Here is a 24,427-nt window from a genome sequence, read left to right on the forward strand (position 1 = left end):
GATCAAAATTATCATTTTAAAATAGATGAATTGAAACTGAATAAAAGAGACCAAAATTGTCATTTTAAAAATAAAAGGAGTAAAATTGATACAATAGTGAATTAAAAGAGACTAAAAAGTATTTTACCACTACCAAATATTGAGGTTTTGTAGCAGTCAAAATTCGTAACAAAAACTCAATTTTCGTACAAAATAGTCTTTTGTGTCGACTTTGTTACGGATTTTGACTGCTACGAAAAATCGCGGTACATAAAGTCTTTATTGTGGAAAATTTCGTAACAAATATGTGATGGTCAACCCCCTAAATAAGAATGTGTTACTTGTATTTGTTAAATTTTTCGCACGTAACAAAACGTTTGACCATGTTTTTGCGACAACATATGTCCGTAACAAAAAAATTCGGAAAAAAAGTGAAATCTTGTTAGAGAACTTTTTGTTACAACATTTATCCTTAACAAAAAATGTAGAACAAAAAGTTAGGTCACCATGAAATACCTTTTATTACGAAAATTACCGTAATAAAAAAATCGGTACAAAAGTCATTTATGCATGCAATAAAGTTTTTGTTGCCACAAAAAATAATACTAAGTAATACATTATTTTTTACAGATCCAGCTACACAACAAATAATTAAAACATAATTTTACTATATTAAATCCGAAATCCTTAAAGAACTCTACTGTTGAAATATTATTTCATTTTTCAGGTGTCATTTAAATAATAGTTTACTAGAACCACTAGTAGACTAAGTCAGAGTTTGTTATTAAATTTGTTGAGAGTCTTCTGGAGCCTGTTAACCATTTGAAAATTTTTTGGACTAAGCCTATATATAGGCTCTAGTATGCTTCAATAATAAACAATTCAGCAACAATTTATTCTTATCTTAATATTATCTCCCAATTTTTCCCAACAAAACTGGTATAAGAGCCAGGTTTACGTCTTCGCGATGGCTGCTCCAAATCTCCCTTCTGCTAATCAACCACAAATACCTGTATTTAAAGGTGAGTCTTATAATTTTTGGAGCATCAAAATGAAGACCTTGTTTCGATCCTAGAACTTATGGGAATATGTGAAAACTGGGTATAAGAAATTCAAAGAAGATGAAAATCGAAATAGAGAACAGCGGAAACGTGATGCCAAGGCACTCTTTTTCATTCAGCAGGCAGAAGATGATTCAATCTTCTCTAGAATAGCAGGAGCCACCACAGCCAAAGAAGCCTGGACCACACTAAAAAATGAGTATAAAGGATCTGCCCAAGTAATAGCAGTGAAATTGGAGACACTCAGACGCACCTTGAAGACCTCTGCCATGACTGAAATTGAATCTGTGCAGAATATTTGGCAAAGGTGGGCACGACTGTAGCACAAATGAGGTCCTACGAAGATACAATAACCGACCAAACAGTAGTCGCCAAGATCCTACGGAGCCTACCAGCAAAGTTTGACCATGTGGTGGCTGCGATTGAGGAATCACGAGACCTATTAACCTTCACAGTTGATGAGTTGATGGGATCACTTCAAGCACACGAAGTACGGATCAATCGTTTCAACATTAAAGAGGAAGAAAAGGCATTTCAAACCAAAGGAGAGCCCGAACCTTGAACCGAGGCAGAGGTCGAGGGAACTATCGAGGACGAGGTCGTGGCAGGAATAGTGCACTGAAATGCTCATACTGCAACAAATCTGGGCACACAGTCAAGTACTGTTGGTCCAAACCAGAAGAGGCACAATATGCTGAGGAAAATGAAGAAAACTATTTGTTCATGGCATTGGCGGGTTCACACGAAGAGAAGAACGACCTCTGGTATATAGACAGCAGTTGCTCTCATCATATGACTGGTGATCGCTCAAAATTTAAAGAGCTTGATGAGACTGTGAAATCGCAAGTAAGGCTCGGAGATGACCAACAACTAAAAATTGAGGGAAGTGGTATCATCTCGGTTGGAGCAGGTAACCATAAAGCTCTCATTAAGGATGTGTACTTTGCTCCACGTTTAGCACATAACTTATTAAGTGTTGGACAACTAATTGAATCTGGTTACACGGTGACATTTGAGGATGATAAATGTGTTGTGAAAGATAAGATCGCCAAAAAGATTCTTGTGTGTGCTCATATGTCATCAAATCGAATGTTTGCCTTGGATTTCTCTATTACAACAGAAAGTGCTATAATGAGCAAAACTCTCACCAAAAGTGAATTATGGCATCGGCGATATGGTCATTTATATATAAAAGGGTTGCAACTATTGAGAAATAAGAACATGGTGAAAAGCCTTCCTGCCATTGAGCCCTAGGCAAAGTATGTGAGGCATACATGGCTGGAAAACAAACAAGGCAGTCTTTTCCTAGCGGAAAGTCTCGGCGGGCCGAAAATGTCTTAGAACTCATCCATGCTGATGTTTGTGGTCCAATGTGAACCGAATCACTAGGTGGGAGCAGGTACTTCCTTCTATTTATTGATGATTTCAGTAGGATGAGTTGGGTATATTTTTTAAAGAAAAAATCGGAATGCTTTGAGTCATTCAAAGTATTTAAGGCCTTGGTTGAGAAGCAGAGCGGAAAGTATATTAAAACACTTCGCACAGATCATGGTGGAGAATTCACATCAGCAGCATTTGATGTGTACTGCAATGAACATGGAATCAGAAGGGAACTCACAGCTCCATACACTCCTGAACAGAACGGTCTGGCCGAACGGAAAAATCGCACCATTATGGAAATGACTCGATCAATGCTGAAACTTCAGGGAATGCCTGACCGTTTTTGGGCTGAAGGAGTGGCTGTTGCAACCTACATTCTCAACCTTTCACCCACCAAAGCGGTATGGAACAAGATTCCATATGAAGTATAGAACGGACACAAGCCATCGGTAAGCCATCTGCGTGTGTTTGGATACATTTGTTATGTCTTACATTCAAGTGGTCAGCATAAGCTAGCCGAAAAATCACGAAAACACATATTTATTGGCTATTGTACTAAGTCAAAGACTTATCGAGTTTATGATCTTATGGATCATAAAATTACAGTCAGCCGAAACGTTGTGTTTGATGAGCAGGCTACGTGGGACTGGACAAAAAAAAAAAAAAGATCAGCAACACAACATCTGCAATGGTTGAAATTGAGTTGATGGAAGATGATGGACTTCACATTTGACACCAACCAAACACAATCTCACCACTACTATAGAATCCTCTCTGGAAGAGTCGACAGTACTCAATGATCCAGCCACACTATGCAGAAGCACACGTGGCCAAATTCCTAGGCGTCACTTTGAGATTGAGGGGGAGGATGCTTCATTTTTAGTTCTGTTTGCAGCAGATCCTGTGACAGTAGAACAAGCAATGGAGAAGGCAGAGTGGAGAAACGCGATGCAGGAGGAGTTATCAGCTATCAAACGGAACCAAACATGGAAAATGGTTGATCTCCCAGAAGGCAAGAAAGTCATCAGTCTGAAATGGATTTTCAAGACAAAATATTAGCCCGATAGAAGTGTTCAGAAATATAAGGCCAGACTGGTAGCTCGAGGCTTCACACAACAACATGGACTCAATTATTAGGAAACATTCTCTCCGGTAGCACGTTTTGACACGGTGCGGATTCTATTGGTACTTGCAGCACAACAACAATGGAAAATTTATCAGTTTGATGTCAAGTCTGCCTTCCTAAATGGAAATTTACAAGAAGAATTTTATGTTAGTCAACCACCTGGATTCGAAAATAAAGAAAGAAAGAAAAGTGTTACGTCTACATAAAGCTCTCTACGGGCTTAAGCAAGCTCCGCGTGCTTGGTACAACAAGATTGATGACTTTCTCCAAAAAGCTGGATTCAAAAAAGGTCCCAATGAGCCGACGTTGTATATAAAAATACGAGGTACATGTGATTTACTTATTCTAAGTCTCTATGTTGATGACATGATATACATGAGCTCATCTGTGCATCTCATAAATGAGTTTCAAACATCAATGAAGAAAATGTTTGACATGACCGACTTGGGAGAATTACAATACTTTTTGGGATTGGAAATCACTAAGTCCAAAAAGGCATATTCATGACACAAAGGAAATATGTGGAGGACACAATGAAGAAATCTAATATGTTGGGATGCAATACAGTTGCAACGCCAATGAACATTGGCGAAAAGCTGATTGCTTGCGACAACACAATGCTGGTAGATGCAATAGTCTATCGAAGTTTGGTGGGGAGGTTAATCTATCTCACTCACTCACGACCAGACATTGCATATTCAGTCAGTGTGTTGTCACGATTTATGCAAAAGCCCACTCAACATTGCCTCGGAGCAGCAAAAAAGGTTTTAAGATATTTGGCTGGAACTAAGGATTTTGGAATTTGGTTATGCAAAGTTGAGGATTTCAGCCTTAAAGGCTTTACGGACAGTGACTGGGCCGGAAACTTGGATGATCGAAGAAGCAAATCTGGAAATTGCTTTATGTTGGTGACAACTGCAATCTCCTGGAACTAAAAAAAACAACCCACAGTAGCTGTGTTGTCTACAGAAGCTGAATATGTGGCAGCCATGCAGCAGGGTGTCAAGCAGTCTGGGTACAACGAATTCTTTGCGACTTGTGACAGGAACAAAATAACCCCACTGTCATTAAATGTGACAGCAAATCAGCTGTCATGCTAGCAAAAAATCCAGTCCATCACAGTCGCACAAAATATATTGAGATTAAGCATCATTTCATAAGGGACCTGATCAATGAAGGGAAAGTCCAGCTTGAACTTTGTTGAAGTGAAGAGCAAGTGGCTGACGTGTTAACAAAGAGTCTACCTCAAGCCAAACATGAAGAACTTAGCATAAAATTGGATCTTGCCACCTTCAAATGAAGGGGGAGTGTTGAAATATTATTTCATTTTTCAGGTGTCATTTAAATAATAGTTTACTAGAACCACTAGTAGACTAAGTCAGAGTTTGTTATTAAATTTGTTGAGAGTCTTCTGGAGTCTGTTAACCATTTGAAAATTTTCTGGACTAAGCGTATATATATAGGCTCCAATATGCTTTAATAATAAACAATTCAACAGCAATTTATTCTTATCTTAATATTATCTCTCAATTTTTCCCAACAAAATTTACATCAATCCAACGATGTTCATAGATATAACAAAAGTACTAACATAATTGTCAACAATACATTTAAAACATACGCAATTATAGCCGTGACCTACACTAACCTAACAACCAAGTAATATATGATCCCTAAATTAAAATAATAATATATAAATAGATCAATCTAGTACCAAACCACAATACAATTTTGATGCCAGCTAAAAACGACTAATAATGAAGACCAAGCTCGTTGGTTGTAGCACTACAAATGAAGCAATTAGGGGCAATGGACCAACTGCAATGAATTTCAAGATATATAAGAATTTATTATTGCAATTAAAATTATTTAGTTCCTACAAGAATAAGACCAATAAAAAAATATGTACATTCTTGTATGTACACACAATGTTATCTCTGTCGAGTTCTTCAGCGAAGATCTTCTTTCCGACATTTATTGGGAGTATAATTGGAGTTTTCGGAACCATGACATTCATGACAAATACTTTAATAATTGCTAGTGTATCACCTACATAAATATAAAAACATGTGCTAGTAACAATGAAAAGATATTTGTAAACAAATTTATGAATACATGTGAATTGCAAACTTGTAACCAATACATGAAAGTAAACAGCATATCGTGATATATGTAAATAAATCATGAATATGATAGTAAACTATACTTCCTAGTACAATATATATATAAACATCCATCAAATTATTCTCCAGACAATATCCTAAATAAGCATATAGCAATGTCTAAAACTAAAATATAAATGTCGGATTAACCACCAAACATAGTCATATAACCATACAACAACAATAAATCGCCACAAAACTCCTACAACACCAATAAAGAAATTTGTCATAATTCTATTAAAATGCATAGATGCTCAAATCCATAAAATTGAATAGAATTCAGGAAATGTAAATAAACTCCTACTTTGATCTACTACTACACCTTAGTGAAAAATATGACAACACTCGATGCACTTGCAGTCAACCTTCATTATTTGAATTTACGCTAGTACCGTGTTTAAATTATTTAAAGCTGAAACATAACATTATGATACCTTAATGATCATAGACTTCTAACACAAAGTTTGTAGGAATTGATAGCACATTTTACAAACTAGAGAAACAATTGTACTGCTCAACATTATAAAAACTTAACATTAGATCCGGAATGCTAGAGTGGATGAATTATAAAATAAATCAAAATATGAAAATGTGATAAGACGATTATGCAAGTTGAACCTCAAATCATTCATCTAGGCATTAATTTGTCAAAGCATCATTAACATAAAATCAATGCAGCCAGTTTTCTATATGAGAATAAGGTGCTAACAAAGAGTTTGTTACCAAAATGGTACCCACATATGCAGCTCACTAGTTTGCAATCATCACTTTTCTCAACGGGTTGGAAACAAAACTGAAAACGGCAAGAACATTTTACCTCAAAAAAATCATCATTTTCCACCTGTATTACATTGCCACAATGTATGACAAAAAAATAACACATTCAATATCAAAACTACAAACATAATAAGAACACCAACTTAGCTCACCAATCAACCTAAAAATGAATAATAAACAAATTCCAACAATAACTATTTACATGTTGTTCCATGACCAATGATCCTATGATCATTACTCTTGCATTATTTCTAGCATGTAGTTCAGTTGTGGGTGAGATTAATAACCAAGAGGAATACAAAAAAGAAAATGCAGTACATATAACTCTAGAGTGATTTTTAAAAAATAAATAAAAAGTCACTTCTAAATTATAACATAAAATAATATCTGAAAATGAACCAAGAAAACATGTCATTAGACTTTTTAAGTTACCTGAATGTGTGTAGCCATATGAAGAAGAGCAAATAAATGATGAAAACTAAAAATATACGTTCAAATAAAAAGACATCAAACAAAGTTGCAATAGAGAAATAATTATTGAACTAAACAACCTATTTGTGTAGATGGCAATAAGAAAAACATAATTTAATTTAATTTAACATAACAAATAAGACACCCGTAAATGAAAGAATATGTCGGGTCAGTAATATAAAATCAAAGACTTGAAGAAACAAAAAAAAAAAAAAACTAAACTAAAATGAACTGCAGGTAAACTAATTCTTACAAAAAGAACCAAATCAATTAACTTGTGACTATTTGTAGGCTAACAAATTAATTAAGTAAGCAAGCAACTAGCAGATCATTTAAACTAAACGAATAACAATGGCAAAAATTAAATATAGATATGTGTTAGTTTAATTAATTAATTAATCATATTTGAATTTTGATTATTTTTGAATTATCTTATATAATTAAACTAACCTAAAATTGTGGCCACTTTTCTTCCATTAAGTCTATCACATTCAAAATATACGTGAAAAGTGGCAGAAAAATCGTGATGGACAGATTCTCTTTTTTATTATAAATACTCTCACATACGGGTTACAAAACCTACTCTCAGAAAATCAGAATACACCATCTCTATTTTAGAGCCAGGGTTTGGCAACATCATCCTAGGGTTCCAGGATCTGGCAACATCTTTACAGGGTTCCAAAGTTTGGCAACATCCTCCCAAGGATTCCAGAGTTTGGCAACACCATCTTCCCACGGTTCCAATCTACTGTTCTTGAAGAAGAAGATCTCAAGAACAAATCTAATTTTTAGCAATGGCTAGAGGTTTGTTTAAATTCCGCTTCCGCTAACATATTTGATTATATGTTTATTTTCTAACAATATGGACTAGGAAAGAAAGTAAACTTATGAGATCATCTTTGTGGCTTAGGAATTTTCCAAGGCATTCACCTTCTCACACTTATTGTAAATAAGGGTCAAATCATCTTGAAACAAATTTGAAAATTTCAGATTTTCCTCGCAGCAACAACCTCTTCCAACATAAAACATCAATGTCTTGCACATCCCAAGAGAATCGGATAACATCACTACACTTTGCATGGTTTCTTCAACCCAGCCAATCGAATTCCAGTGTAGATCATTCAAACCACAACAAACAGTCTCTTGAACCTACATGGCAAAGAAGCACCATGATGCTTAAGCCAAACCAACCTTCGAGCCATTGTTTGATGGAATGGGTCCAGAAATTCCAAGCAATTTGAAATGTTCCAACATATGAGAATGAGGCCAAACAACCTTCACATTCAGATAGACAGCCTCCAAAAGAATGTCAAATGCCAGAACTAAGCATCGATATTTCAGTATGCTCAAGAGTTGTGAAGAGTCCAACATGTAACATAAGATAGAATCAATTAAAATCACCAAATATAAACCATATAATAGTAATAAAAATAAATCTGAATCGAACAAGAGATATCTTAATTCATGAAATTAATACAAACATACTTAAAATTTTGAAAATGCCTAAAATTTTCTTACCAAATAACTTTAAATTGTGGTCTTCTCTAGTTGGTGTCTTCAAGAATTCCCTGATTGCTTCGAGCTCCAAACCCTTGTGTACATAAATCTACAAGTATTGGAAGAATACCGGAAGAAGGCCAAAATGCAAACTAAAATTAGATTCGACGTACTCCTTAAGCGTGGTCACGCCCAAGTAGTGTATTCAAACTGTTCCACCAAAACCTTTGTCTTCAATGAATTATTTTTTCTACCAAAAGAAGATGAATGACAACCACCAATAAAAATGGAAATAACAATACGAGACACCGGAACTTTTAACGTGGAAAACTCCTTGAAAGTGAAGGATAAAAACCACGAGGCCTATCACCCGACCTAAGGTAAAATTCACTATCTCAAAAGGTTCGTACAATCAAAAGATAACCACAATCAAAAGGGCTATCAACCTCCACACCCAAATACAAGAATCGAACCCCAATCACAAGAGATCTCCCAACTACAAACAACCCATTCCAATCTCCAACCAATAAGATTCAAAATCGAATCCAAACAAATAAGGAGAAATCAACGATACCAAAAGGAACATCCGAAGATGACGAGACCGTTGATCGGAACCGAGTTAAAATTATCTCTTACTTGCCGATTCTCTCGCTTGCGTGGATAACAATTGTCTCTCTCAATCTCTCTCAATCTCTACACCCAATTGATCATTCTCCCAACTAAGGCGGCTAGGGCAACAATTAACAAAAGTGGGCTTTTAATTTTTCTTGGGCTAACTTGAATTGTTGGGCCTTCAACACATAGGAGGAACAAACCCAACAATTCTCCCCCTTCCGACTATGTGGAGGACGCAACCAACCCTGCAGCCATCCTGCAGAACTCGAACTAGTCTCTTGGAAGACTTTTAGTGCACATATCCGCACCATTTTCATCTGTGTAGATTTTATCAACTTCAATCAACTTAGAATCCAAAACCTCTCGAATCCAATGATACCTTGTATCAATATGTTTCGATCTCCTATGAAATGTCAGATTCTTGCTAAGATGGATCGCACTTTGATTGTCGCAATACAAAATATACTTTTGTTGAGTGAAACCGATTTCACTCACAAAAGTCTTCAACCATAATAACTCCTTGCAAGCTTCGGTAGCAGCAATAAACTCCGTCTCGGTGGAAGAGAGTGCAACACATTTCTGCAACCGGGATTGCCATGAAATAGCTCGCCCTGCATTAGTTATCAAGTATCCAGAAGTAGACTTCCTATTATCAATATCTCCGGCCATATCAGAATTTGTATAACCAACAAGCTCCGGCTTATCAGTACCAAAGCACAACCTCATACTCGAAGTTCCCCGAAGATATTTCAAAATCCATTTCACTGCACTCCAATGCTCTTTGCCAGGATTGGACATGAATCGGCTGACAACACCAACTGCGTGAGCTATGTCTGGCCGAGTACACACCATGGAGTACATCAAACTTCCAACTGCTGAGGCATAAGGAATCCGCTGCATATCTTCCTTTTCTTTCTCAGTAGAAGGACACTGCTCCAAACTCAATTTAAATAAAGCAGCAAGCGGAGTAGAAGTAGCTTTGGCCTTGTCCATGTTGAAAGTAGCTTTGGCCTTGTCCATGTTGAACCGCTACAACACTTTTTCAATATATTTTTCTTGGGATAACCATAACTTTTTCTCTTCCCTATTCCGAGAAATATACATCCCAATAATACTTCTAGCTGGCCCCAAATCCTTCATCGTAAAATGCTTGCTCAACTCTTTCTTCAGATTATTTATTTTTGAGGCTGAAGAGCCTACAATGAGCATATCATCTACATAAAGAAGTAAGATGATAACATCTGTACCTGAGAACCACTGCACGAAAACACAAGGGTCAGCATCAGTCTTCTTGTACCCTTGTTGAATCATAACAGATTCGAATTTCTTGTACCACTGCCGCGGAGCTTTTTTAAGCCCATACAAGCTCTTTTTCAATCGACATACATGGTTCTCCTTCCCTTTCACCACAAAACCTCTAGGCTGCTCCATATAAATTTCTTCTTCGAGATCACCGTGAAGAAATGCCGTCTTGACATCCATTTGCTCCACTTCTAAGTCAAGAAAAGCAGCCAAACCCAAGATAACTCGAATACAAGTCATCTTGACAACCGGTGAAAAAATCTCCTCAAAATCAACACCATGTTTTTCACTAAAGCCCTTCACAAAAAGTCTGGCTTTGTATCGAGGAGATCATGAGTGTTCTTCATGCTTCACCTTATAGATCCACCTATTTTTCAATGCTCTTCTATCACTTGGTAGCTCAACTAACTCATACGTGTCATTAGCATGTAGGGATTGCATTTCATCTTTCATAGCAACAATCCACTTTTCTTTTTCAGGACTTTGGACTGCTTCTTCATAATCCTTAGGCTCTCCATTCTCGGTCAAGAGCACATACTCCGTAGATGAATACCTAGTGGAGGGTTGTCTATCCCGGGTAGACCTTCTCAATGAAGATTCTGTCATATCCACTGAATCCGGACCAACATCAACATCATCAACAACATCATCGCCGACAGACTGATTTTCATCACCACCCAATTTTGGCGGAAAAACTTGATCCAAATAACTCAAATCATTTTGAACATTTGACTTATGATTCGCTCAATGTCCTCAATCGTTTGATCCTCCATGAATACAACATCACGGCTTCTGACAAGCTTTTTCTCAATAAGATCATAACACCTATAGCCAAATTCATCATCACCATAGCCAATAAAGATGCACTGTCGAGTCTTAGCATCCAAATTGGATCGTTCATCCTTAGGCACATAAACAAAACACTTGCATCTGAAAACTTTAAGGTAATCATAAGATACTCTTTTTCCGTACCAAACTCTGTCAGGAACATCTGTCTGCAAAGCCACTGTAGGAGTCAGGTTGATAATGCGAGCAACTGCATATAAAGCCTCACCCCATAAATGTTGAGGAAATTTAGCATCCGAAAGCACGCATCTGACTCTCTCCATCAACGTTCTATTCATCCTTTCTGCCAAGCCATTTAGTTGCGGAGTTTTAGGAGGCGTCTTCTGATGTCGAATACTATGCTTTCGAAAATAAGCATCAAACGGTCCACGATATTCACCTCCATTATCGGTCCTGATGCACTTCAATTTCTTACCTATTTCTCTCTCAACAGAAACATGAAACTCAACAAAAACATCAAGAACCTGATCTTTCGATTTCAACACTCGAACCCATAATTTTCTTGAGTGATCATCAATGAAGGTAACAAAATAAACTGCACCTCCAAAAGACTTTACCTTCAAAGGACCGCACACATCCGAATGGATCAATTCAAGAATATCTCTTTTTCTCGTAGGAGGGTGATGAACAAAAGAAACCCGTCTTTGCTTTCCCACAAGGCAATTTTTACACTTATCCAGTTGAACAAATGTCATACCAGGGAGTAGATTCTTTTTCGCCAAAGTATCGAGTCCTTTTTCACTAATGTGACTCAATCTCCTATGCCATAAGCTCGAAGAACTCCCATTCTGAACTGCATTAACACCATTCGCAGAAATAATAGCATGAAACCAATATAAACTAGACTTTTTCTTACCCTGAGCAATTACCATAGAACCTTTGGTAATCTTCCATTTTCCATCACCGAAATAGCAAGAATATCCATCATCATCCAACCTGCCAGTGGAGACTAGATTTAGTCGAACATCGAGAGCATGCCTCATATCCTTCAGCACTAGTGTGTAGCCACTACTGGTATCCAAACACACTGTTCATGTGCCTACTACTTTCTCCAAGCCATCATTTCCAATCTTCAAGACTCCAAAGTCTCCCGGAGTATATGATGTAAAGAAATCCCTATTAATAGTCACATGGAATGCAGCTCCACTATCCACAACCCAACTAGTCTCATTTTGGGTAAGATGAACTCCCTCTTCCTCATACACAATAACGAGATCCTCCGACATTGTTGTATTCACACGATCATTGCTCCTATTATCATCTTTATGCTCATACTTGTTGTCTTTCCCTTTCTACTCCTTTTCCAACTTGAAACAATATCTTTTGATGTGTCCCCGTTTGCCACAATAATGACACTCAAGGTCTTTGTATTTTGGCTTTGACTTACTTCTTCCTCGACTCTTTTCTCGATTCCCATGATCTCGGCCTATGTTCCAACTTCTCTCCCTATTATTCGTAACAAGGATCTCCGAATGAGAAGATGAAGTGCCAAGAGTCTTCCTCCTCACCTCTTCATTCAAAATAGCACTTTTGATAAACTCCAAAGTGACTATCCCATCGGGCGCAGAATTAGGCAAAGAGACTCTGAAACCTTCCCATGAATCTGGAAGAGTATTAAGTAGCCACAAACCAAGTACCTCATCATCAAACTTCACTCCCATGCCTGACAGCTGATCAAAACATCCTTGAAACTCATTTATGTGATCGAAAATAGACTTGCTCTCATGATAACTCAAACGCATAGCCTCCTTGAGTAGAAACAACTTATTGTTGCCAGTCTTTGAAGCATATAAGCTTTCCAGCTTGTCCCACAATGTTTTGGCATTGGTCTCATTCACAATGTGATTCAAAACATTGTCTTCTACCCATTGCCTTATGAAACCACATATTTATCGATGCTCCAATTCCCAATCCGCATCACTAGTTTCAACTTCAGGCTTTGCCGCAGAAAACACTGGCCCGTGTAACTTCTTCACATATAGAAGATCAGTTATATTTCCTTTCCAAACATGATAATTTGTTCTATCTAAGCAAATCATTCTTCCCAAGTTCACATCCATCTTTCAATGGTAAATAACACTCCTAAACAACCTTGCTCTGAAACCACTTTATGTTGGAAGAATACCAGAAGAAGGCCAAAATGCAAACCAAAATTAGATTCGACGTACTCCATAAGCGTGGTCACGCCCAAGCAGTGTATTCAAACTGTTCCACCAAAATCTTTGCCTTCAATCAATTATTTTTTCTACCAAAAGAAGATGAATGACAACCACCAATAAAAACGGAAATAACAATACGAGACACCGGAACTTTTAACGTGGAAAACTCCTTCAAAGTGAGGGATAAAAACCACGAGGCCTATCACCCGACCCAAGGCAAAATCCACTATCTCAAAAGGTTCGTACAATCAAAAGATAACCACAATCAAAAGGGCTATCAACCTCCACACCCAAATACAAGAATCGAACCCCAATCACAAGAGATCTCCCAACTACAAACAACTCATTCCAATCCCCAACCAATAAGATTCAAAATCGAATCCAAACAAATAAGGAGAAATCAACGATACCAAAAGGAACATCCGAAGATGACGAGACCGTTGATCGGAACCGAGTTGAAATTATCTCTTACTTGCCGATTCTCTCACGTGCGTGGATAACAATTTTCTCTCTCAATCTCTCTCAATCTCTACACCCAATTGACCCATCTCCCAACTAAGGCGGCTAGGCCAACAATTGAAAAAAAGTGGGGTTTTAATTCTTCTTGGGCTAACTTGAATTGTTGGGCCTCCAACACATAGGAGAAACCCAAACCCAACAACAAGAAAGAAGCCATCATCAATAATGGAAGCCGACGGTGGATTTGTGCAACACAATTCAGGGATTTGGAAGGAGAAGGTCAAATCAACTGTGGGAAGAAAAATAGAGGAAGATCGGACCGGTGCAGTGGACAATGATTGAACTTGGCGGCAGACGTGATGGACAAAGATGTCGACAGTTCGCAACTATGGGCGGCGACGGGGAGGTTGGGTCGATGGCAGAGGTTAGGTGACGCCGCTGGAAGTTGGAGAGAAAAGACGGCAGTGGCCGCAGGGTGGCTGGTGGATGACAATGCCGGTTGGAGTTGGGGACAGCGGCGATGAGGCAACCGGCGGGGTGAGGGGGAAAGGAGAAGGGGGTTAGCAATTTTTATGGGGTTAAAATAGATTGAACATTTGTGATTTTATTTAATTTTTTTAAAGTACATTTTTCTTTATTTAAAAATTAATAGTTATAATTAATTTTAGTATTTGCTAATGTAATTGTTTTATACTTATTTTTAGTATAAAATTACATAAATTTATGCAATTATTACAATAAATTTCTGTAAGGGTATGGATACCATCAGCACCATGCTGATAAAATATGAGCCACACATCATAATAGATTAGATTTTAATGGTTGAGATTAAATAGGGGCTGTATGGTAATTTCAGAATAAGGGAGAATAAGGGTACAAGGGTTTATGCTTATTCTATTCGTACGAATCATTCTTCTTCGATGCGCATTCTTCATCAAACTCGTTCTCTCGATCCTACATTGTCATCAATCTGTTTGCAACTTCAATTCTTCGTCTTCAACTTCTTCATCCCACTGCCTCGTTCCTATTCGATGACACAGACGCGCTCGAGGTTCTTGATTTCATCATCACCGGTTGCTCCCAAGATTCGGTAAGTATTGAAAGTTTAATCGTTCGTTAAATGTTTCTCTCCTTCCATGTTACCCAAGTGAAATCGTTGTTCTTGTTGTTGTAGTTTTGGAAAAGCCCTAGTCCCATTAATCGCAACTCTTCGAAAGAAATCAACAATGTCAAAGGATCCTATCATTCAACTGCCTTGCGTTCCGAGGAAGGTCGCCCATCTCAATGAATCTTTACAGAAACCCTGTCGAGATTCGATTCGGAGGTATATTCAAACTAGCCCTTTCAAAGGATTGTTCCATGTGAAGCCAATGGCTATTCCCGTGGGTCCTATCATGAAATTATTGAGTTATTGGGACCCTGATAGCGAGTGCTTTCATTTATCTAATGGGAATAAGTGGTATATTACCAATCGGGATGTTGGTGTTGTCTATGGGCTGCCATATGGCAAAAATAAGGAACCTATTTCACTGTACGAGTCTGATTCTTTTTACAATTTTGCTGATAGATTTAGTTTAGATATGAAACTCATAGGAACGGATAAAAAACATATAGTTGAGTCTTCGTTAAAGGAGTTACTAGATAGTAGTAGACTAAGAAGTGATGTTAATTTTTGGCGGATATATGTAATGTATTGCATGTGTGTCTTGCTTATGCCCATATCAAATGCGAAGATTAATCATCGCATATTCCAGTTCCTTGAGTCGAAGGAATTGACAAATGAGTTTAATTGGGCTGGTTTTGTTCGGGATAAGATTGTGGAGGGTCTGGATACAATGTCTAAGAAATTCAAGAAAAAAGCTTTGGTCAGTGGAAGGCCATCTGGGGACATGCATTGCTTAATGGTAAATTAAAATATCGTGATCACTTTGTTTTCTTTTCTGTTTTATTGTTCTCATTGTGTAATATGCTATTTTTTTATTTTCAGCATATGTTTTTTGATAAGTTCCACAACGAGAAATGCGGTGTGCGCTTTTTTTCATGTCATCTCAAGAGAAAAATAACATTGGAAGATGTTGTCAAGCTATTCGGCCCTCAAAAAGTTCGATCTGCAAAGGTTAGATTTTGTCATCCAGTTTAAAATATGTACTTTGGATACGCCGAGTTCATGGTTTATTTGCCGTGCTGATTGTTCCACTGTGATATGTAAAGCAATACTTGTTGATATAATGAGTTAACATCTCTGAAATGCTAGATTTGATGCATTAACTAGTACAGGGGAGGATGGTATACATATTGTTTGTTTTTTCCCGCTGGTTTCTCCACTGTGGTATAAGCAATACTTATTGATATGCTAAGCAATCTTTGTTGATATGCTGGATTAATATCTCCGAAGTGCTGGATTTTGATGTATTAGCTGATACAGAGCAGGATAGTATACATGTTTGTTTTTCATATTGAGTGGTCCACTGTGATATGTTAATCAACAGTTGTTGATATACTGGATTAATATCTCTGAGATGCTGGATTTGATGCATTAACTAATACAGAGTAGGATGATTACATATTGTTTGTTTGTTTCTGTTGATTGTTCCAATATGGTATGTTAAGTAATACTTGCTGAAGTGCTAAAATAGTGATTTTGGATTGCTGTCTTGATTCCTTGATACAGTGGTACAAGAATGAGATTATGCGGGTGTCCAAAAAACTCCGCAATTTAAAGAAAGAATACAAGAAGAAGTGTGAGGGCCATGAAGATGACACTGCTGATGGCAGAAAATTTTCTGAAAAAAATGTTAGTGATTTCAATGTTATGAGTTGATCTGTAGTATATCCATTGCTTTTCTTATACAATTGCAGTGTATATAAGCCTTAATCTTAAATATTGTATAGGAATTTTTTTAGTGTGATTTGCCCCGGCCGGAGGAAGCTGTCAATGAAGATGAAGGTCTTCATGGACAGAATGTAGAGAAGGTGATTTAAGTTGTATAAGATTGTAGTTTTCATCTTGTTATGTTATATAATATCAATTGCTTTTCTTGTACAATTGCAATGTATACAAACTTTAATCCTGATTATTATCACAGGAATTTCTTGGGTGCGATTTGCCTCTGGAGGAGGAACTTGCCCATGATGAAAAAACTACTGAACAGGTATTTGTAATTGATCATTGCTAGATAACCATTATATCATCTATATTTTGAATTAATTAAGAATATATTGTTGAACATTGTTATAGCAGCAAATGCAAACTGAGGGAGCGGATTGTGAACCTCCTACAAAGAAACAAAAATGCGATGCAAAAATTGATGTTAACCCAATGAGTCTTTTTTCACTTGGGTTAACATAGGATTTTGAGAATGCTGTCAGAACTATAAAGGAAGATTCGCCAACCAAAATTACGCTGAGTACTTGCAAGGTATAACTAATTATATATTGCCTTTTAGCTTTGTTTATAATTGCATATATGAAACCTTTTTTAAGACTAATGAATTTATTTGGCAGGAAATTGTTTTATATGAGTCAACTAAACGAGAAAACATCCACTCTCCAATGTCCTCCCTTCCCCAGCTCCAGACAAAAGAAATTAAGGTTCATCGCGATCGATTGCCATCGAAAGTTTTCTGTTCTCCCTATGAAACTTCCTCCAGTATTTTTGATGTGTTCAAGTTGAGTGAGGAGGAAGAGAGGACTGTCAAGTGGGCATTTTATTTACAGCGCGCATCAGTGGCTGACTTGGGAGATATTATTTTTTCGGATGGAGTCACTATGATATTCAAGCATGATATCTAGAGTTTATGTCCATCATCCGACGTTGCAAGCAACGTGGTTGATGCATTTGGTACCTTTCTGAATAGATCAGCTTTAAGAGAAAACAAGCACAACGGTGTTCCAATGCCCAAGTTTTCTGTATCATCCAACGTGGCTGTGAGTATATATTTACATGTGCATAAAATATGTATCGACGATAATTATTGATCATATATAATGCTAACTCGTTGAGTATTTTATGCTTATGGCAAACCTTAACTGATGCTATATTTTTCTATGCATCTAGTATATGGTGCGCGTTGAGATCGAGAATAATGAACTGGTGAAGGAATGGGAACGACAATTGGACATAAAATACCTTGACAACGATCGGATCGAATGCTTAAAGGCTGACAATGTGAGAGTTTTTTTATGTATATATGGAATGCTGAGTTTAACAAGCTGAGATGATGATATGATGCTTTATGATATGCTAAGTTGGTTTTGTGTATATTATTGCAGTTCTTTTTCCCATTATGTCGTTTGAACCACTGGGTGTGGTTTTCCGTGTCCATTCTTCATAAGAAAATTTTTGTATTTCAATAGCTTAAATGTTGTTGATGGATGGAATTCGAACTCAGTGGTTTTTGATCGACTTTTTGGGTATTTCCGACGGGTTGCAAGGATATTATTTCCCGACCCACGGTGGGATGCCCATTATACAGTTGAGTTGCCACCCCATGTTATGCAGCCGGATATCCACAGTTGTGGTGTTTTCACTATGTTCTACATGGAAAACTGGCCCATTGACTTGACTGGGCAGGTTTGTGAGCAAATTGCCAGACGTGAATTTTTGGATAGATTGCGAAAAAGGTATTATGTACAAATCTTATTGCAGGAGGAGAATCGTAATATTAGGGATGTAAAAGAGAGGTCATTGCTTGCTTCTGGTGCTGAGATTGCATGCGCTGAAGATGAAAAAGCTGATGCGCAACCGTTGAAGGGTCGTATTAAGATGGCTGCACGAAAATGTGTTAGTGTGCAAGGGCAAGGTCGAGGGCGAGGGCGAGGGCGTGGTCGAGGACAAGGTCGTGGGCAAGGCAAAAATTGAGTGTATATATATGTTGGCAAAAATTGAGTGTATATATATATGCTGGCAAAAATTGTATTTTTTGCATAAATTCATGCTTAATACTCAGGCTGCTCGATGTTAAATCAGAAGATGTTGACCGGTACATAGTAAAATGATTGGCTTCGTGTATATATATGCTGATAGATTTGTAGAAAATGCTTATTGGTACTCAGGATGATGCTTATTGTTATTTGACAAAATCCATGGTCTTGTATATGTAAGTACTTAGCGTCAATTATTCACAATACTTTCGTAATAAATCATGTATGAACTGGCAAAAAATCAATTTCCTTACATTTATCCCGGTGGTTATCTCTTTTATTTATCCTTCGATGCTTCTTTTGTCTCTCATAGTTGCTGATTGACACCTTTATTTTAATTCTTCCTTTTGGGTTGTCTCTTGGCTTCAATATTAAATGGCCTGCAGTGGTTGTATTACGCACTTCTCCTGTAGCATGAAGAATTGATTAGTTTAATATCATATATATTTCAATGAATATAAAATATATACAAAACGTAACTGTTTTTTTCATCCGTCAGTTTCCTCCATACAGATTTGGGCATGCAACTGTATTGCGAAGCAATTCATTGGATTTATGTAAGAATGAACTGTAATTCTTCGCCTCAGATGCTATTAACTTTGCAGAATTCATGAACAAGTGGCACAATGATTTGTATCTTTCTGAAAAATCCATTTCCTCCCGATTAGATGTTAAGCTTGCGAGGTGATGCTGTAACATCCTCCTAGCATCTTTTCTCCATCGATTCAATATGTATTTGTCTAGGATGTTTTTGAACTGTGCACACCCTGTTTCGACTAATAAATCCATCGTGCTTATTGAATGACAACACAACATTCCAGTATTTTTCCACATATTGCACGTGCACTCAATTAAAGACTCTTGAATATTGGCACGCACAAGATATTGATCGCTTGTCTTCTCCATATTATATACAAGATATGTTGTCTTTTCATCTAAGCATTTTATTATGAATCCAAAGGATCTTTGGTGTTGCTCTAGAAACCATTGAAAGACATTCGGTGTGTAGAACATAGCTGCAGATTTTATCAATGGGTTGAACATTTGACTTGTAGCCAACCGTCTGTCCCGTGCGAAGAAATCTTGTTGTTCCTCTTTTTCCCTATGATTCTCCACCACTCGTTGAAATTGATGAAGAAATTGAACAATATTATTGTCCGGTTGTAAAAACCTGTTCAGCATACTCATGTTCAATAAACATAATATACAAAGAACAAACTCAGCATTCTAATCCATTGATTTCAGCAGACGATGCAAGTAAAGAATAATGTTCAGTTGCTAAAGCTTAAGGGCTTGTAGGTTGCCTTTTCTAACATTTTCAGTGAGAAGTTAAGTGATTCGCTCAGTTGTGTTGTTCTCATCCTTGCAGTAAAGTGTTGTCTTGTCCAAGCCGAAGACCATTGTTGTCTCAATGAATAAATATTCAATAGCCACTTATGAGGCCCTTTGGGAAAGCATGCCTGCAACATATACTCCCACTTGAGGCTGAATTGATTTTCATCTTGTACCCCGTAGAGAATATGTTGAAACATCTCAGCAAACCTGTGTGTACAATGCAAGTAGAGTAGTTGTAATTGGTGTCTTCGACCCTCAAATTCATCATTTAGCTGTAAGAATTCCAACATACCTTGTAGTGTAAAGAGCACTGAGATTTTTTTTGGCATTTTGTACAATATGCCATGTGCACAGAGCATGGTATGTCGTTGGCATTGTCTCTCTTAGTGCTGGAGCCATAGCCAAATCTTGATCCGAAAAAATGGTTTTCGGTGCTTGTCCACCCATACACTTTAGGAAGGTATTGAAAACCCACTTGAATGAATCTTGTGTTTCCTCGTACAACAATGCTGCCCCAAATATAGATGTTTGGCGGTGGTTATTAAATCCCACGAAAACACCTGAATATAAAATATTGTTAGGATCATATATATACATAAGACATTGTGTGAGATGTATAAAGATGCTGACAGACAGTATTCACAATGCTGACTAATTGACGATGAAATGCTGGTTAATTGAAATGAAATGAAATGCTGACTATGTTTACCTAGTGGTATGTGGTTCTTATTTGTTTGGTATGTGGTATCAAACGTAATAGAATCCCTAAACAATGCGTAGTCTTCCCTCATTTTTGCATCTGATCATAATATATTAGCAATCTTATCTTCATAATCGACTTCAATTTCATAAAAGAATAAGGGATTATCCACCGATCTTTGGCCAAAATACTGCAGTAATGCATTTGCTTCGTCCTCCTTGAAAATTTCTTTCCTTCTTTTCTTCATGTGATTCTTCAGGTCCAACTTAAAAAACCCCACATTTTCCTTTCCTCCAGCGGCTATTTTCATCAAATCGTACGATGATCTGATTGGTAGTCCAGCTTCCTGATTTATATTCGCAATGATTAAATGTGATTAATCAATCCTACGATTGGATACAAGCATGTGCTTGTGTTTTGGAGGATGTAGATCATGATTGTGGTTGTCTTCAAAGTATGTCACTTTGTACTTTGCATTCTCCTTGTCAAACTGAAGCCGTATCTTTGAATTACAGTCTGTTCTCGTTTCATGACTACGATGCATGATCTTTATCCTTTCTGACTCGCTGCTTTTGTTTGGATGAATCTGATTTGGTTTCACATTGCTACCCTCTTTGAATCCTGCTTTATTACAACAATACTCCATGCATTGTATCTGTTGCGGGTCCTTTTTGAACTTTTTCTGCATTTTTATCCTCACTGAAAAGCCCATATTGTGTGCATACTCACAATAGAAATTGTATGCATCATCCGGTTTTGTAAACTCCATAGCATGCCAATCTATAAATTCTGCACATATATAATGCTAGATTATGTTAATCAAAATGTTGACCACCATATTTCAATATGCTTTACGATAAATGGCAAGATGTTGATATCTGTATCAAATACAATCACATATCATGCTGGTAATTAAAATGAGATATTGTTCTCTTCATATGGAAATACAATCACATATCAATACTGATGCTACATTTTATTTTTAGTAGTAGTTTGAAGGCTCTGATTGAATTGCGAATGCTAAAGGTTATTTACAAAATTCCAAACCGCTAAACAAAATCGCGTAATTTCAATGAAATCGATCACAAAAAGTTACAATATTCACGATTTCAAGTCAATTTTCGATGGGTAACTTACGCGATTGAGCGATTTCTCGTTATGGCGCGTTTGGTATTGGCGAAGGCGCTGGGTCATCTGAAATTGCAAACTCTTCGATGTCTCAATTGCTTGCTAAGCGATTGAATGTGGTTGGAATAATGGAAAATTGATTCTGCTCACCTTCGTCGATATCAGCCATTGAAGAATGAAGAAGAGTGAAGAATGTAGGATGGCGTTTCTCCCCACGATTGCTGCGTGAAAGAGCAAATGAGGGTGAGGTTTGATGTAATTATATAAATTAGGGTTATTAAAATTACAATTACACCATTAATTACCATTGGATTAAAGTTAATCCAATGGCTAATATGCAATCAGCACAATGTTGATGCTTAATTTTCAGCGTGTAATCCCACCCCTTTTTGTAATCATAAAATTTTTTGTTACTATAAATTTGGTAACTAATAACATTATTTGTCACAGATAATTTGTTACGGTTGTTACAATTAATTATTTTTTTTGGTTACCGAGTAACATGCTTAACAAATATATTTAGGACGATATTTCGTAATAATTATAATTGTTATTAATAAATTATTAAAACAAATAAAAATGTAAATTTGACCAAATAAAAAAAAATTATCACGACAAATTTCGTAACTAAAATTATTTTTTTTATAAATTTATTGTTACAGTAAAGTCGCTACAAAAGGTAAGTTCTTTTTCTTTTTTTTTTTTTTTTTAAGTGATAATGGCCTAGTATTTATAAATAAACTCAACCACACATATTAACAAGCACAAATGAAGTATTATCTCATATCATGATTCGTAATTACATTAGAAAGTTATGCTTGGAAACATGTAGAAAATCAATTATAAGTATATATTGACATTTTATTTTAAAATGACAAGAATCTCCAAAACCTAGAATTCGAAAGGGAGGTCTTCCTCAAAGCCGCTGAGGATTTGGAACAGCCTGCACTGTCTGTAGAGTGGCTATTATGCAATAATTGTCGCCTCAGCTGATCAGCATACGGCCGAACCTCGTGGCCAAGAGGTTCAAGTAGAAATGCTTCGTCTGCACTGACAATGGCTTTTACGAAAGTTCACATTAATCATCGCCTTCTCTCTTGCTAATTGAATGAGTGGTGTTACGAAATAGACGATCATCATTGGTAAAAAATAATCTAATGCTACATGAGAACATCATCAAGTGAATGGATATTGCACAAGTTTTGGCCAGAATTTCAACCATATAATTGATTATAACAAGTGGGTTATCCAACACCACACAAAAGGTTCATGGATGGCTGAAGTTTTGGATTTTGATTTTTGAATAGTAAATATTTGAATTTGAATAGTTTGTTTGATTTAATATAAATAGAGGTTAATGCGATGTTTTGAATGTAAAATTTGTAGTATAATATATATATATAAGTAATACGAGTAGTAAAAATTTGTAGTAAAATCCAAGAACACAACATTAATAACTGATAAATGTCAACACCACGATACCTATCATACTCAAGAATTAATAAATCCCTCCTCAATAACCAAACATAGAGTAAAAAATATGATAAAAATATTTCTCATTGAATGTAATAAAAAATACTTCATCTATCCCTTAACAAAGGGTTCATTTTTCCATTTTGTTCCATCCCATAACAAAGTATCCATTTCATTTTTATTTTTTTTAGTAATTTTACCATCTACTTAATATTATAAATACCCTTCCAAGTTATAATATATTACACAAATGTCATTACATTTATATCATATAATACTAATAGAGTTAATTTAGTCTTTTTACTTTTATTTATACTTTATCCCAATATAATACTAATATTTCTAAAACTCCATGTAAAAAACAAATGAATATATAGATATGGAACGGAGGTAGTAACTTATAGAAACTATCCGAACAAGTTGAACTAGAACATGATTTACTAGTAAATTTAAAAGTTTAAGTTACTAGTAACTTAGATTTGATTTTTATCTGAATTTTAAAATAGGTTTGAATTTTTGTGTTTCTTTTGTATGTAGATTTGGTTTGGATTTGAGGAATTTTGATATGTATTGATTTGATAGGTAATAAATAAAATAACATAAATGTAAATTATGAATTTATATTATATATACATATATATTTTTAAAATTTTATTTATTTGTATAATAAAAATTTTTATTTTATAAACAAATGGCATATATATTATATATATTTTATTAAACAATAATTGTTATAATTATCAAATCATTATTATACAAAAATATTATGAAGAAGAAAAAATATAATTTAAAATTTAAAATTAATAAATTAGTAATATTAAAATTAGCAACGGTTTTATGTAATGCCGTCTTAGCTCAGCCGGTAGAGCGCATGGCTTTTAACCATGTGGTCGTGGGTTCGATTCCCACAGACGGCGTTTCCGTTTTTGATTTTTCTCTTCTCCTGGTAATTCAATTCCAATCATCGTCTTATACGTTTTCTCGAAAAAGCGCAGACACAGAACACGCTTTTAGGTTTTGTTAATTCCAAACGA

The 24,427-nt window shown here is 36.2% G+C and overlaps 3 protein-coding genes and 1 non-coding gene across 4 annotated transcripts; 2 read left to right on the top strand and 2 right to left on the bottom strand.

Moving 5' to 3' along the window:
* Positions 1-3,341: 3,341 nt before the first annotated feature.
* LOC127253567 (secreted RxLR effector protein 161-like) lies at positions 3,342-4,481 on the top strand. The gene is made up of 2 exons (XM_051278217.1): positions 3,342-3,432; positions 4,114-4,481. The coding sequence occupies exons 1-2, from the start codon at positions 3,342-3,344 to the stop codon at positions 4,479-4,481; spliced, it is 459 nt and encodes a 152-aa protein (XP_051134174.1).
* A 15,541-nt stretch (positions 4,482-20,022) lies between these two features.
* Positions 20,023-23,095, bottom strand: LOC127253807 (protein FAR-RED IMPAIRED RESPONSE 1-like). Its single transcript, XM_051278582.1, has 5 exons — positions 22,812-23,095; positions 21,930-22,141; positions 20,802-21,581; positions 20,385-20,652; positions 20,023-20,299 (listed from the first exon to the last, which is right to left on the bottom strand). Exons 3-5 carry the CDS (start codon positions 20,881-20,883, stop codon positions 20,029-20,031), a joined length of 621 nt encoding a protein of 206 aa, XP_051134539.1. The 5' UTR covers positions 20,884-21,581; positions 21,930-22,141; positions 22,812-23,095; the 3' UTR covers positions 20,023-20,028.
* LOC127253568 (protein FAR1-RELATED SEQUENCE 5-like) lies at positions 20,896-22,089 on the bottom strand. Its single transcript, XM_051278218.1, has 3 exons — positions 22,071-22,089; positions 21,193-21,581; positions 20,896-21,138 (listed from the first exon to the last, which is right to left on the bottom strand). The coding sequence occupies exons 1-3, from the start codon at positions 22,087-22,089 to the stop codon at positions 20,896-20,898; spliced, it is 651 nt and encodes a 216-aa protein (XP_051134175.1).
* Positions 23,096-24,237: 1,142 nt separating the features above from the next.
* Positions 24,238-24,310, top strand: TRNAK-UUU (transfer RNA lysine (anticodon UUU)). The gene has a single exon. It is a non-coding gene; the product is annotated as a tRNA-Lys (tRNA).
* The last annotated feature ends 117 nt before the right edge of the window (positions 24,311-24,427 follow it).

Source organism: Andrographis paniculata, unplaced genomic scaffold (genome assembly GCF_009805555.1).
Source record: "Andrographis paniculata isolate CXL003 unplaced genomic scaffold, ASM980555v1 Contig51END, whole genome shotgun sequence".
Classification (NCBI taxonomy): domain Eukaryota; kingdom Viridiplantae; phylum Streptophyta; class Magnoliopsida; order Lamiales; family Acanthaceae; genus Andrographis; species Andrographis paniculata.